This window comes from Pteropus alecto, unplaced genomic scaffold, assembly GCF_000325575.1.
Source record: "Pteropus alecto unplaced genomic scaffold, ASM32557v1 scaffold177, whole genome shotgun sequence".
NCBI classification, from domain to species: domain Eukaryota; kingdom Metazoa; phylum Chordata; class Mammalia; order Chiroptera; family Pteropodidae; genus Pteropus; species Pteropus alecto.
Window position 1 is genome coordinate 6,995,575 of NW_006442207.1, and position 15,745 is coordinate 7,011,319.

A 15,745-nucleotide genomic window follows, 5' to 3' on the forward strand; every position below is an offset into this window, starting at 1 on the left:
CCACAATTTCATTGGCTCTCCCCTCGAGGCCAAACATCGCTTCCTTTCCCAACTCTTCTTCAAATAACATAGTTTCCAGTCCCTTCATTGCCCATTATCTGTGAACACACTAGTTTGTCCACATCCCACATGAAATTCAGCTTTCAAATCTAAACTTAATAATGTTGGAAGAGAAGGCTTTGTTAAGTTAATGAACTATTATAATGAGATCGCTTGAAACTCTGCTCCCAAAAACAAATAGATTTCATAACCACATTTAAGGGATACAGGCATGGAGACACATAACTAAGAAACTTTTGAATTTCCTTTTCTGGAAAACAGTGTAGTGTAGGGGAAATAGTATAGCCTTGGGAATCCAATGCAAGTTGAGTATCCTGGCTTTGACATTCACAGGTTCAAGCTGTATAACCTTGGACTGGGTATGTAACCTCTCAGTTTTTTAACCTGTAAATAAGGCTAATGATGTCCATCCTGCAGTATTTTGTGGATCTTAAATAAGAGAACATATGCAAAGCATCCAGCTTTAAAGATCTTTTTAAATGTCCTAAGCAGTTAGATTCCCTGGGGGTCTGACAGCTATGCTTCCTGATTCTAAGTCTACTGTTCTTTTCCTTGAAGGCTGGAAATAATTTTTTTCCATCTTCCTGCCATAGAAATATATTGGAGGCTTCACTATCTGGGAGATTTGTTCCTCTCAAGTAGCACATTTTCTCCTAGCTGCTAGAGAAGCCTAGAATGAAAAGTATACAGATGTTTCAAGAGTCTATTTTAAGCTCCCACCTAATGGTTTCCAGGTTTCTGTAAACTTCATAAGGGGGTGGAGTGGGTATATGCACTGGAAGGGATCTGACCTGCTACTACAAATAAGTACTACCAGGATTTTAAATTTAGGTACCATAATTGATCACTTTAGGGTGCTCACTGGAGGTGGGACAAGACAGGTAGGGTTGAGTTTTATTGTGGCTAGGCTATATGGCAGTCTTCTGGACCTTATCATCAAACGCTCAGTCTGCTGGTGTTAATTGAGCACTTTACATGGCAAGTTAGCTAAGTGTGTGGCAGGATCCCTGCCCGTTATAGCTGAAGCTGCTCCATCTACAGTCCCAGCTTAGGGAGTCTGAGCAAGGCAGGTCTCTGTACTTAGAGGAAACTGATTGGTCCTAGGGTAGACACTTGACCCAAGGGCAGCCCACTCAGGCTGACCAGTGCCCAATGAGTTGATGTGGTGACATGAATTCTTACCAATAGCATAGCAGTAATTAAATATAGAAAACCTGTTTCCTCTGGGATTAGGAAGTAATTGGCAAGTGGCAGGAGGTAAAGGAGCTCATGGGCAGAGGATAGCTTGAGTTTGAAAGATGGAGAGCAGCTTCTAGTTCTGACAGCTTTTCCTTCCCAGTTTGTCATTCATTCACTCCTTCACATGATCAATATTTATTGAACACCTACTGTAAATCAGGCCCTGTGCTGTGTCCCTCTTGAAACACAATATACTCTCTGCTCTCCTGGTCTTTCCAGTTTGGAGAAGATGGACATTAATAGAATAATCACAGGTAAATGAATGGATACTTCTTAAGCTTTGGTGAAATATGAAGAAAAGATATAGCTAGGGAGTCATGAGAGAGGGAACAGGGACATCTGATCTGGTCTGGGAGTCTGGGAGGGCTTCCTGGAGAGGTAAAGTTGGAGTTGAGATGTGAAGGGCCGTTAAGTGTTATTTAGTTGAAGGATGAGTTATAAGATATAATGTCCTATAAAATTGCCACAGGTAGGCTAAAAATTTGCTTATGAGCTGCCTAGGGGCCTTAGCAAGGAGGGAAATGGGAAGTCATGAGCTTTATGGCGTTGAGAAGATAAACCAGCAGCAACTCAGAGAGATACAGCCTTTCAGGGTCTTGGGATCTGTGAGGCATTTCCCCTGGGCCCTCACACAAAGGTGATCTGCGAGTACACAGGGCTCCTGCCAGCACACTGGTGTGAGGCTGCTCATACGTTGCCTGTCCCTATCCGGCCCAGCTGAGGAGATAGGGTGGACCTGAAGGGGCTCATCCACAGGTCCAGCTGGGAAACAGAACAGCGGGGAACTGACATCTGTATTTTCCTAGACACATCTCTACCTGAAACGTTGCTGGAGGCCAACAGAGGTGTTTCTTCAAAACCTGGGATGAAGAAATTGGAAAACACCAACTTTAATTCTCCCACCCAGCACTGGAAGCCAGTGTAAAGTTGGTCTTGGCCAAAATGGAACTGTAATTAATGAGGAGACTATTAAAGGAGTGAGTTACAGAGCCATCTCCAGCTGTGGGGCTTCATTTGGCTCACCCTCCAGTGACTCATTGGCTTATGAGCCATCCTCACAGGCCTGATTTAGAGGACTTACTCACCCTTCGGAGAAAGGCTTTAATGCAATAAAGCAAATGTCAGCAAGTGGGACGTGGCTTAGCACATCACCCCAGCCTGCACCCAGCTTCCTACTCCCTGGCTCTCACTGCGTGAGGCCCCTCCTGCCACTCAGCACCTGGGCAGGCCCAAACAATAGGCAGGCTTCCGGGACATGTTCCAAGGCTAAGCACGGGCTCAGAGATGTGGAACTGAGGAGGGATCTCAGGCATCAGCTAGATGAGGCTCTAGAGTAGTTTGGTCCAGATGTTAGAGATTAGCTCCAAAGCACTGGAGTTAGGGTAGGGTGAGGGCTAGCACCCAGGACATTCCTTTCCCTCTCCAGTCCTCTTCGCTCCACTTCCCTCCCATGGAAGGCCTGCTTGGATTATGCAGATAAGGGGCATGGGCTGAAGGAAATGCAGCCTCCCCAGTCTGGGTGGCATTCTTATCTGAGGACTTTACAAGGAAACTGTGGAATGTTTTGAAAGGAGTGTGGAGAGTAAGGCCTCAAGCAAAGCCTTTGAAGTGAGGTGTTCAGAAAGAGCTTGCCTACCCGGGGCTTGGCTGCCATCTTGCTATTTTGACATGGCCCCTGAATAGGGGAGCTGGAGGCCTCTTTGGACCCTCTACAATCTAGGGGTATAATTAGAATGCCCATGTCAGGCACTAGCTGACTGGGTGGCATAAATCCCAGCCAGTTCCTGGTTCCCTCTGATTAGGAAACAGGCCCCAAGGGTTAAGCTGGAGCGGAGGCAGAGCCAAGTGTGTGGCGACATCAATACTGCCTCCTCCTTCCCTTGCAGAGAAAATTACTCAGAAGGCAAGTCCATATAGCCTTGGATTTAAACCCACTCATTGAAGGGTTACCTAGGAATTCCTGGGGGAATTCATTTCAGTGGTAAAAAAGGGGGTGGGGAGGCACTTAAGGTAAACCTTCACCTAGTTTACTTTGGTCTCTTGGCCATTTTTCCAACCTTTTCCAAGTGTCTGCCATGTGCCAGGCACTGGAGGGAGGAAGCTGACCACAACCATGGCACTCAGATTTGCTGGAATCCAGGCTCTCAGGCTTTAAGGGATTTGGGAGATCACCTAGCTCATTTCACTCACTTCGCACATGAAGAATCTGAGGTTCAAGTCGAATTCCTTGCCTGGGATCATAGGAGTGAAGAACTCAGTGAGCAGATGCTCTGACCACCTGTGTGGCCGGTGCCCAAAGACATCTCTTGCAAATGAGCTTTGGGAGGCCTCTCAATTGGAAAGCAACATTCTGTATTGTTAAGCTCACTAGCTTGTGAGCAGATCCACAGCCTCTTGCCTACTGCCGCCATCACCTTAGAGTTCCTTTGGAGATAAATCCCGGTGGAGCAGGCCACGTCCCCACCTCGATGTATTCCTCCCTTACCCCAACTCACCAAAAGAAGTGCTTTTTTTCTTTTGACTATTTTTATTTTACACTATAAAAAACAACAATGACAACCAGTAACATACTGTTTTTCTTCACATTCGTGTGGATTTTAGGAAATTATTGCCTTTTCCCCTGGAGAAATAACCTATGGACAAAAAAAAAGCAGTAGTACCACATTGAGAACTCTGAAAATCCCAGAAGTCCACAACTTGAAGACAAACCCCAGGGGCAAGGAGGAAAACAAGTGTCACAAGAGACGCGACAAGCACACATAAGGACAGCAAGCTGGGGAAATGACCACATCAATGCCACTGACCGGACAGCAGGTACCATTTTTCTCCTGGCACCCACTGCCACCTCAACGAGGTGACTTTTGGTCTATGGTCTGAAGAACTCTTTTCAAAATGACACAAGAGCTGCTTTGAGAAGAGGTGCAACAAGAAAGGTTCAAGTATGAATAAGAGTCATGCCAAAGTCCAAAGTCAGGGAAGGACCCACAGTGAAAAGGCAACCCAGAAGTGTCAGCGTCTCCCTACTTCAACCAACCGCCTCCACTGGACCCAAGAGAGAGTCTCGGAAACACATGAGGGGTCAAATCAGCATATATATTGGGTCCCTAACAAACCCTATAGGGTTACTTTCCTGACTAGATGATCAGCTTATTTCCTGAAGCAACAGAGACAAATACGGAGACTGCCCAGTTAAAAAAGTACGGTGGAAATTGTGCTTCCTTCAGAATGAATTGGCTTCATAACTGCCTTTTCTCCAGGTCTAGCAACTGCTTTCTCCCATGTTGCTGCAGGTATTTATTGCCTTACGCTTGAAATGAAAAGGCGAACTTTGAGGTGCTAGGACTGAACAGTCCTGAGAGGGCAGGGGGTCTGGAAGTACAGTAGTTAGCACACACTGTGCTCTCATAATGGCTTAGCCTTCCTTCGGTCCCGAGAACCTATCCCCCAGGTCAGTCTGAAGTTCGTTTGCAAGCCTGGTGACCATGAACTGTCCCACTGGGGCAGCAGGACAGAGGGAGGTCTTCAGTATTGCACAGGTATGAAATGTCCACGAGTTTAAAAAAACAAAATCACAGTTGTTCTTGGGGCTGGGCTGGTTCCCAGTTTTAGCAGGACGTGGCTGTGGCCACAGGGCTCCTGCTGAGCTCTGAGACCGTCGAGTGGGTGGGCACTGGCGCCAGCACGGAGGTAGGGAATGTGCAGTAGGAACCCTGTACGTCAGGGCTCAGTGTCTGCAAATGGGCTATGAATGAAGAGCTGGCTGCCTCCCCTTGGCAGGAGGGAGCCTGGGGGGTGGGTGTGGAAGGCAGGATCTCAGACTCATACTGCAGGAGCTGGCCCATGAAGCCGAAGTTGGGCGAGACCACACTCCTCCTCTGCTTGATGTAATCAAAGGCATCCTTCAGGCGGAACTGCCTGGTCTTCATGAGGTAAGCCATGCAGATGGTGGGCGAACGGGAGATCCCAGCCTCACAGTGGACCAGGACTTTGCCTCCCTTTTCCCTGACACAATCTGAAAGGAAGAAAAGACTGAGAATAAGCTGGGATTGGAACCCAAAGGCAACACCAAACAAGAATTAAACACGAAAGTAACCTAGTTATCAAACAATCAGGACTGCTCAGCAGCTGAGGTCCTACACCAGACTTCTGCTAGTCTTTAATCCCACGGGTGAGGGCAGCGCTTTCGGGTCCCACCAATGTCTTTCCCCACGTAGGACCTTTCTAACCCTTAGAGCTGCTTTCTGGTTCTCCAGGATACCTGCACAGACTCTGCCACTGGAGGTTCTAGACCTGGACTAATCCTTTCCTGAGGATGCCATCCGAACATGGATGGGTTCCGAGAGGGCACTGGAAAAGCCTTGAAATTGCATACAAATTTTCATTGCTTATGCAGATTTTTCTGAGGGCCTCAAGCTCAGGCTGACTTAGAGAAGCAAATCCTGCTTCTCAGGGTCTGAGTCTAATGGTGATGACATATTCCCCATCCTGGTAGAGGCCTTCTGGCCTCCCCAGGCACCCTGTCTGGCTATGCCAAGGCAGGATGCTTGGCTCAGTTCCCAGGGTTCCCACTACCAAACATACAATATATAGTGCACAGCCACTAATTATAGCCCTGGCTAAGTGATGCTTACTAAGATGTAGGATATAAATGGCTTTTGCAAAGTCCATCTTGCACAACAATGGGAGTCACTGCTATAAAGCTACCACCATCAGCATTCTTTAGCTCAATATGACAAAAGGGGGGGGTGCCCTCCTTTTCTGCTCCATTCCTGCCCCCAAAAGAGCTACAACTGTTAAAAATGAGAAAGGGTAAAAGGTTAAACATACACATTAAATAACCACAAAAAAAGTCTTTCCAATTCTCTCTCTTGCTACTAAGGAAACAATTACATCACAGGAAGTTAGGTGTACGTGGCACCATGTAAAGCCGCAGTATGCAAAAATATTTAAGATTTTAAGGGCAAATAAAAAGTCAGCCTCCTTATCCATCTCCCTCCTCAAGTTCAAGGACTTTTTGCAAAATCTAAAACATCAAGTTTCTGAGGAGTCAAGGAGGAACCCTGGAGTTTCCCCATGTGAGGACACTATTGTAGCTCATTAGAGGTGCCTCCAACTCAGTCTCTGTCTCAAGAGGAAAAATAAGTTCCTGCAAGTTAGTTCAAAAGGGGACCCCCAAGTCCCTAGGATTATAGGGTTGTAACTCTGATATTCCTTTGTTCCTCCTGCTGGCCTCCTTGTACGCTAGCTTTTACCTGGCCCAGTGCCAGAAAGGCAAAGGGCCTTGGCCTTGAGTGCGTTGCTTCTGGATCCCACTCTATCCCCTCAGGGCTTGCCTTCCATGTGGCCCTCCTGTGGCCTTCCCCTTGGTAGGAGTTACTGCATGATTCAACTTCAGTCCCTCCTTCCCTGAGTAGGGCGACCAGTCTGGGGAAAAGCATCCTGTGCTTTCAAAATGCTGTGGGTGTGCGTGGTTGTGTACACAGACAGACACAAGACACACACAGGATGGGGAAGGAGGCTTCTGAGAAATGGATGGGGGCGGGTTTCACGACCTCACTGAGTAGCTATCTAGGTAATTAAATAATAGGCTGAGAAGGGCAAGGCTTTCCCACCCTGAACCCATCATTTTGGCGCCTCTCAGAGACTCCAGAGGAGCCGTCTTGGCCTCCGCAGAGAGGCTCAGGGACAAGGAGGATAGGCTTGGCCTTTTGCCTCTGGTCAGTTTCTCATTAGCTTCCCGCAGAAATAGTGCGTGATGAGCAGAGGGGCCCTTTAACTGCTACCTGCACTAAGTAATTATTGTTGTGCCTGACACCTGCCTTTTCCCCTCCAACATCCCTCCCAATAAGATACAGGAGAATAAGGTCTTGGCTTCAACAACTATGTATGTTAATGGGAAAAGACTCTGCAAAGGGAGGAAAGAGCCTAAGGTTGCGGAGTGGTGCTTGCGAATTTGAGACAGGAAACAGTCAGCTCAGCCTCCAGGGAAACGGATGAGAGAAAGAGAAGATGTCAAATGGGAGAACAATCAAGCTATACTGAGGAGCTGGAAACCCCAGGCCCAAAGAATGTCCTTTCCAGGCAGAGGGACCAGAAATTTCTAGGCCTACGCAACAGAGTGAATGGTAACTGCCTCACGGAATAGAGAAGGGATGCAGAAAGATGCCAACTTTTCTGTGCACAAAGCATGGAACTTGAGTCAAGTGCTATCTTTAATCCAAAATTAGCTGAAAATACAAAACAAATTGCCCCCAAAGTGGTTTGCCAAAAACTGGAAAGCTGCTGGGGCCCTTGGGGCTTAGTGCGTTAAGTAGTCTCCCTCGATCCTTCTGTTTGCTTTTAAAAATATCCCAACCTACGTAGAAGCACAGTTAGGGTGGCTCTTTACCTCCCCTGCTTTCCTGGCGTGGAGCATTACGCACAGACACACTCTGCTTCCTGCCCAGCTAGAAACCATAACAAGAGCGGCAGTGAGTACTGCCATAAAATTATATTAATTTATCTTGCAAATAAAAGCTCCTATTAATAGCAACTCAAATCCTCCCCTCTGCGTGTTCGGGGTTGCATCCCTTCTTGGCTCCAACTCTTGGTGGTTACATATACAATAGACTTTTCTTCTCCAAGAAGTCAACCACCATCAGCACATCGAAACCCAAGAACACATGACCCTTCGGGGCCTCAGAACAACTGAGGGGGAATGGCTGAACCTACCAATGAAGTCTATTGCTTCTTGAAAGTGGGAGCTAATGTCAGCCGTGTGACTGTCTTCCACAGGGATCCATTTGTAGTGTAGGTGGCTTGTGCAGGCCTCGGAGGTCCGCCGTGAGACATTCAGCAGGGCTGTGATGTGCAGGTTGGCGAGGAACTCGCACTTGGATGCATGGTAGGCACTTCCAAGGTAGAGGAACGGAAGGATTTCAACTGGGCCACCCTGGAAGCAGGGGCAAAGGACAACCAGGAAATGTTGGATTAGCCTGCTCACTTGGGGCAAGAAACAAAACAACCTTGACCTATTTATTTTAAGGTGGGAGGTTCCCTTTGTGGTTTCCAGGTAGAGAGAGTCCAGAGCCAAGGCTACTGAACCAAGAGTGTGGGGGAAGCCTCCACCCCGGCAGACTCTCTACCCTACATTACTGCTGGTGACTCAGTGATGGCAAAGCCCACATGACAAAGATTTTCATTTTCTCACACAAATCGAGGAGGTGGGAAATGCCCGCAGCCTTCCTGTGCTGACAAGGAAGAGAAGCGGTGTGATGTGACGGGAAGCAACGAGACGCTTGTGTTCAAGTTCTAGCTGACACGACAGGACCAGGGCAAGCCCTTCAACTTGGGGGCAGCCCCAGTTTCTTTCAGGATAAAACAGAGGAGAATTCAACAAGGTGAGCTCCCCGCTTAACAGTCCTGATGTTTTATACAGTGTATTTCATCAAACCTAGGACACTTTATCATAACATGCATCGGATTTCAGAGATGTTAAAATGTGTCCCCCACACCCCAAAAAAGTATGCTTCTGAGAAGTGAAAATACTATCTACCCGGAATTCTCAGATAAAGAAAAGCTGTTAGGCTGCAAGCAGAGGGGTTACCCCACCCGGATCTTCTTCATGTGGAGATGAAGGTTTGGGTGAGAGACGCTCACATCTGCCCCGTTTTGGGAGACCACCCACACACCAGGTTTCTAGTTAAGGAGGATCTCCAATGGAACCAGAGACCACCTACCCCAAGGCAAAGCTAAAAAGAACTGCTGGTTGGTCAGACTCAGCATTTCCAGAGTGGCTTTTCCAGAAAAGCCAGTGATAGAACAATGGAGCCCTGGAGATTTAGAGGGAAACACTGGGCTGGGGGGACAGTGGCTATGTCTTTGGGAGTCTTTTCCATATCATCCATCCGCTTCCTGTGTTTCCATTTCCTGTCCTGGAATAAGAGTGAAATGGAAACTCCACCAGACCCGTCATAGGAAAAGGGGCATGGGACAAGGGCCAGCAGCAGGCAATTCTCACATCACCCCGCATATGGAGCTTGCTTTTTCTTTCCTGAGAATTCAAGTGTTTAGGCAAAAGCCAGTATGGCAACTTGGAAGAAAGTTACAGAGGATTTTGCAAAAGGTAGTTAACAGTAACAACCAGTATTTTTATTAGGACTTACTATGGCTGGCCCCTGGGCTTAACACTTCAGTTAGATGTACCTACAGAGACCTCATCTTCCCTTTAGTGCCTGGAAAATGCTGACACACTAGGCCTGGAATCCTAGCCACCTTCTGGAGCTTAGCCCAACACACCCCTGAAACCATGTTTCTTTTCTTTTCTGAATCTTCTGTTTAGACTCAAGAGGAAGAAACCAAGGGCCTTCAGAAAACCCCAAAGGTTAACACGGCCTCGCCTGGCTTCTAAGAAGCAGTGCTCGGGGTTTCCCCGGATGAACGCTGAAGACACATCAGGGCCTCCCCAGTCCTCACTCAGCCAAAGGCTGGAGAGCTTTCACAACATCCTGCCAATTCTTGTTTCTCTTTCATTTTCTGAGAAACAAGGGGGAAAACACAACCCAAACAAACAAACAAAAATAGAAATCCAGCTAAGTCAGATGCCCACGGCTTGTAAGCTGAGGCCTCGTCATATAGTGTGAGTATTTTTAATAAAGGAAAACAAAATAAGAACTTTGGCACCTTCCCAAGCTATTAGGCTTCCTGGTCAATGATCCCATTCAAGGAAAGGTCACTTGGCTTTACTTGGAAGTTTATCTCCAGGACAGAGCTGTGCTCATGGCAGGCAGCTGGCATTTTAGGCAGCAGCTAGAAGTCTTCCTTTTTATGTTTTTGAGTATGTTCTTATTTGAGGGGGAAAACTTGAAAAGCTCCTCCCATCAACTGAAGTGCCTGGAAGAGAATGTCCCTTTCCCAAAAGGCAGCATGTGGAAAACAGAACAAGGTCCTAAAAGAACCAGAATAGGGAGTTAAGAGAAGGTGGTTCTGTGTTTAGTGCTGCCATGAACTCAGCTGCAGGATTCTTGGCAAATCTATTATCTCACCAGCCATGAATCAGTTTTTTCTCTCTGTAAAATGGGAAGGTAGATTTTGATCTCTGGTTTCTGCCAGATTTGGGTCCTTGCCTACCTTTTTTCCTCATCTTGTTCCTTTCTACTTTACATTTCCTTTAATGAGTTGTCACGAAGTACAATTTTTTTGAAGGAAAAAACACTCTATACGTTTGTAGAAGCATGCAACCCTCTAGTGTCTCCTGATTTCATCTAGCTCCAGAATTTATAAAATTATAAGTATCGGAAACCCTTAGACAAGCCTGCTTAGCCAGCCAAACTCTAGTTTCTTGCCAACCTTCCCTCTTCCTCCCTCCACCCCCCAGCCCATTTTAGTTAAAAATACCAACAAGGTGCTGGGTTAGTTTGCAGAAACTGCAGAGCATGAACAATTACAAAGAAAATCAGCACAGGAAGCCTGAAAGTCAGCTCTGAAACATCTTCAGGGAAACCTAAACCAACATTTTGAAGCTTCTCTGCACCTCCCAGGCCAGCTAATAATAATATATTGTTCACTTCCCCTTTTCTCCAGAAGCTGTCAAGCATCCTGTGGCTCGTTTGCTCTTGTCAGCTTGTTTGCTGGAAGGAAGCCCATTTACTTTTGGATGGAAACTCAAGTTGGCAAGCAACAGAGGCTCTCTAAAGCTGGAGGGTTCTGCCAACACCCTGATCCACAAAAAACCAACCACAGTTGCTGAGCATGGAGAGGAAGAGTGAGGGTGCTGAGGAGGGAACAGGGCCAGGAGCTGGGGCTGCACTTCCACACCAAGTACCTGGTCATAAGCTGGCCTGTAGCTGACGCTGAGCACTGGTTTCCCATACTGGCTGATGAGGGCTCTGTCAGTGTCGATCCTCTCTTGTGAAATGGGTTTTACATCCACACAACACTCAGGATATTCCGAGTAGAAAGTCTCATATCCTCCTGCAAGAAAAAACAAAGAAGACAGATATAAGCATTGATTTCTCAGGCTGTCAGGAAATGCCCAGAATTAATCAATACCGAGTGTGGAACAGTCAAAAATATTAGGCTAATATAGGTTCTGATCATAAAAAAATTGAACCAAATACACTAATAGTCTTAGAACATAAATGGCTCCTCCCCACACACATACTCTGTCTCTCTCTTTCTCTACTCCCCCACTTCCTCCCAAAAAGCTATAGTTCAGAGAAGCAATGATTAACTTTTTGTGTCTATCAGAAGCAGCAAACTGTGAAAGGAAATATATGATATCTGGCAAATATTAACTAAATCCCTCCCGAAAACAAAAGCTTTTTCCTCTTTCGTTTATAATACAGGTGGGATTATGCAGAATTTCATTAATTTGCAAGAAGAGACTCCTAAACTGATCTTTCATCTCTAACCTATCAGCTCTAAACTGGATTATAGATGGCACCCCTTCTATTCATAAGGGAATGGGGGCTAATGTGAGGTTTCAAACTCAGGGCAATAAAATAGCCCTGCCCTTTCTCACTCCCAAGGTGCTAAGAACACTGCTGACAATCCTCAATATAGGTCCAATTTAGAGTAATCAATCTAGATTATTACCTTCCAAACCAAACTGCAAGAATGGGGCCTTCCGACCTTAAATCTCAGCCCCCATAAGTAAAAACTGTCTCTCTCCCTTTGATTAACACCTACCCTCCCTTTTCTATCTCTTATTACCCTTTCCTCCTGAACTTTTTGGCCCCCACATGCCCTCAAATTGATAAGTCAACTACCATTCTGGCAAGTATGATTCTGTAAAAACCCTTAATATTACATTTAAACTTCTCCAAATGGATCACTAAAGGTAAAAACTAAACTGTGACCAAGTCACAGAACTGTGAGTATGTATCTGGAAATAAGCCTTCTCAGGCCAAGTATATTCAGTCAGGAAGAATCAAGTGAAAACCTGGCCACTGAAGCCTCAGAATGCCAAGGGCTACTGAGAGAACAGGCTGGCTTTGCTTGGAGACACTTTACTTCCAATCCAAAGGGACCTAACACACTTCCTAGAGCCTTCGGAAAATCTGCTTCTTTTTCTGGCCCAGAGAATTCACTTGGGGTCAAATGATCAATTGAAAATACTCATTCTGAGGCTGTGGATTTCCCCAAATCCCCCTTTTATTCCTTCTGTCTCTTGGTGTTGTGATAGCCCACACAGTGGAGCACATGATGGTTTTTAGTAGACAAATGGTTAATGGATTACATGGCAGACTCCAGCTCCCTCCCAGAAGCAGCAGCCAATTCCTAGAATGAGTCATGTTGTCATTACTGCTTCCTTTCTGCTTGCTGGAACGCCCCCCCCCCGCCCCCCATTTAGCACATCCAAATCTCCCCTGTAGTCAACAGATAGCCCACTGGGCCTCCCCAGGTGAGCTTTGGGCTTCCGCAATGACAGTGTTCTTGGTCATGAAGGCAGGAGGCCATGTCAGAGGGGAACAGAGGTGGGTATTTGTGGCTTCGTTTACCCCACCTCCCCCAACCATAGCCCCTAGCCCTAGGAGGCAGAAAGAAGGCCAGAATGACACTGACACACAGCTTCCAGGGAAGTTAGTAAATAACTTCCTGTACCTGAGCCTCAACATTTTGGGTTCCAGGAGACAAACTGAGTGATACGGGATAGAATCTGGAGAAAGAGTGGCCCATGTCCCCTCAAACTTCAGGATGAGAGGGAAAGAAAAGCCTTCAGGCCACCCCATCTCTTGGCTTTAAATAGAGCACTTAAGAGTTGGCTGCCAGGAAGACAGAAAGGAGGTGCCGGTGTGGGCTGGGTCCTGCCTGCCTGTTGACAAAATAAGGCAGGCAGACAATGAGTCTTACTGTAGTTGAGGGACAGATAAATAAATAGGGCCCTGCCTCTTCAGGCTGGGGTCAGAAGAAGTCCTCCAGATAAGATGGTCTCTGTCTTTTACCCACTCCTATCAGAGGCGTGGAGAGACAGAACATTCCTCTCTGGTGAGAGTCTCGGCAATTCTTTTGGCTGCTTCCACCCTCTTGACAGTGATTCTGTGTTCAATCACCATTGCATTACTGGGAGAGCAGAGTAAAGTGCATGGACACTATATATAAATATGCTCTGACAATGCCATTCAGCCATCGACTCATTTTAGTAGGGTTTTTTTTTTTTTTTGAGGGGTGGAGACCATTTTAGTGTTTTTTGTTTGTTTGTTTTTTTGAGGGAAGAGCAAAAGGCACTGCTCCCCGAAGGTCTGAGATGCCACTAGATTAAACCTGACCTCCTATCTGAACACACATTATATTAGGAAATAAAAATTTTCTTTGGCAACGACTTAAAGTTTAATAGTGTTATAAGGGTAAGTATTAAGAAGTTTTTACTGAAATTAGAAATATACGTAACTTTTGACATGGCAAGTCTCATAATTTACTGAGAGACAGTGCACACGCAAAAGCATTTGGACTAAAAAAAATACCCTACCACACTGTTCCAATAAGTAAAGTTGGAAGCAACCTGTTGGCTGTCACCAGGGAACTGGTTAAAAAAGTGACATGGACATGCATGTTCTGATATGGATAAATCTCCCAAGAGCTACTTGGGTGAAAGAGGCAAAGACAGGAACTATACAAAATCATTCTATTTTTTAAAGATACTCATGGAAAATTATTTTAAAGATGACAAAAAAGTAGTTGGTAGTTGTCTTTGGGGAATGGAACTGGGTTCTAAGGGTGTGCAGAAGACCCACTTTTCACTGCACAGCCTTTGTGCTGTTCTAATTTTTACCTATGTATGTTACTTTCATTAAAAAAAAAAATGTAAAACATTAATTTTCCTGAGATGTGAGTCTTTAGAGTTACCTACTTCCTATGCAATATCTAAACTGTCAGCATGCCCCCTCCCCACCCCAGGTGGGGGTGGGAGGGTGGAGGGGGGAGCTGAGGTAGGACCAGGAGAGGTTTCCTGGAACATATCTTTTATGGCACAGGGAAGGCAGAAGCTTTTCCTGTACTCACTGCTTAAACAGGAGACAAAACTCACATCAGGAAGAGAAAGAAATCAGGGGTCATGTGTGAAACCTCTGCAGAGCTTGAAGGGCATCCCTCCATCATCTGGGGGCTGAGGCTGGCTGGAGAAGGAAGATTATCATTATCTGCCTTTGTCATCTCCCTAACAGGAATCAACAGGCGACAATCCGTAAGAGGTGTTAATAGAGGTGGGAGCTGCCCTGGTGCTTCAGGAATCTCCTGGCCTGGAGGTGTGTGAAATTCCCCAAGACGCAGGGTTTTAAAACAGCCCTCACAGCTCACTGCACCATATCACTGTTATATCTCAAGGTGTTGGCACCAAAGTTGGCAGTGCTTTGGGGCATGGCCTAGGCTGAGCTCTCAACACTGCACTTTGGGCTAGATCTTTCATACTTTTGAGGTTACAAAGGACTCAAACACGAAAGAGGGAGCTGTCATAGGAAATGACCCAGAAATCAATGCTCTGGAGTTTAGAGTCAATCACCCACCCACCACCGGAAGTCAAAGTCATTTCCCCAGCAGGTGTAATAGGTGCAGCTTCCGGGCGGGGGGGTGGGGGGAGTCTCAAACCAAAGGCGACAGAATCCCCTCTACCACCACCCTGCAGCACCTTTCCTAGGCCCTGGCTCGCCAGCCACCCAAGCTAGGCTCCGGACCCAGGATGAGGGAGGGAGAAGGTGAAAAGAGTGGGAGGGTTGTCAGCTTCAAATTAAGCCAGAGAAAGGCCTGGGAGGAGAAAAGGGGAGGCCGGAGGAAAACAATAAAAAGCAATAAAATGAAATGGAAAGGAAGGGGAGGGACCTGACAGGGTCAAAAAGGCAAGAGGGGTAGGTGAAGACACAGCCTAAAGTATGTTAATTGTTCAGGCAGGAGGGAAAGGGACACCAAGGCGCCATGCTCCTGGGGAGGGGATAAGAGGGTCGAGACCTGCTGATCTCGCCAGATACGTCTGTTTATCGGGAAGACTCAGAGCCCAGGCCCCGGTGAGACCAGCTTAGGCCGGCGCTAGGAACCGGGGCCGGCGCCCAGCACGAGTCGACGGCCCCTAAACTGCTGAGAAGCAGGCCCCCAGCTGCGTAACCAACCTCACCCACCCAGAAGGACAGGCTGTCAGGCGCTTTCGAGGAACGCGGGTGGGGAGAGCAAAGCTGGGCGCCGACACTTGGCAGTGCCCTCCCTAGCGCGCGTCTAGCCCCAATGTGCAGACTCAGGCAAGTGGCGACGTTCCGGGTTCCGGGGCCGAGCAGGGCGTCCTGCGCGAGGATGGGACCCCACAGCCCCGGGCCGTCCCGGAGGGGGGAGGGTGACAGGGGACTGGCGGCCCCGACGCGCTCACCTTTGAGGAAGTAGACCCGCGGGCCGGCGGGCAGGCAGGCGAGCAGCGAGGTGAGCACGACGCGCGCGGCGCTCTCCTCGCGCAGCTTCTGCCAGTGGCGGCTGCCCTGGCCCAGCA

At 47.3% G+C, this 15,745-nt stretch overlaps 1 protein-coding gene across 1 annotated transcript; it reads right to left on the bottom strand.

The window, feature by feature from the left end:
- Positions 1–3,803: 3,803 nt before the first annotated feature.
- Positions 3,804–15,740, bottom strand: DUSP5 (dual specificity phosphatase 5; the record flags this gene model as incomplete). Its single annotated transcript, XM_006920947.2, has 4 exons — positions 3,804–5,311; positions 8,011–8,230; positions 11,102–11,250; positions 15,629–15,740. Coding segments are annotated over 4 exons (888 nt in total), but the record flags the coding sequence as incomplete, so codon positions are not given.
- Between the last annotated feature and the right edge of the window lie 5 nt (positions 15,741–15,745).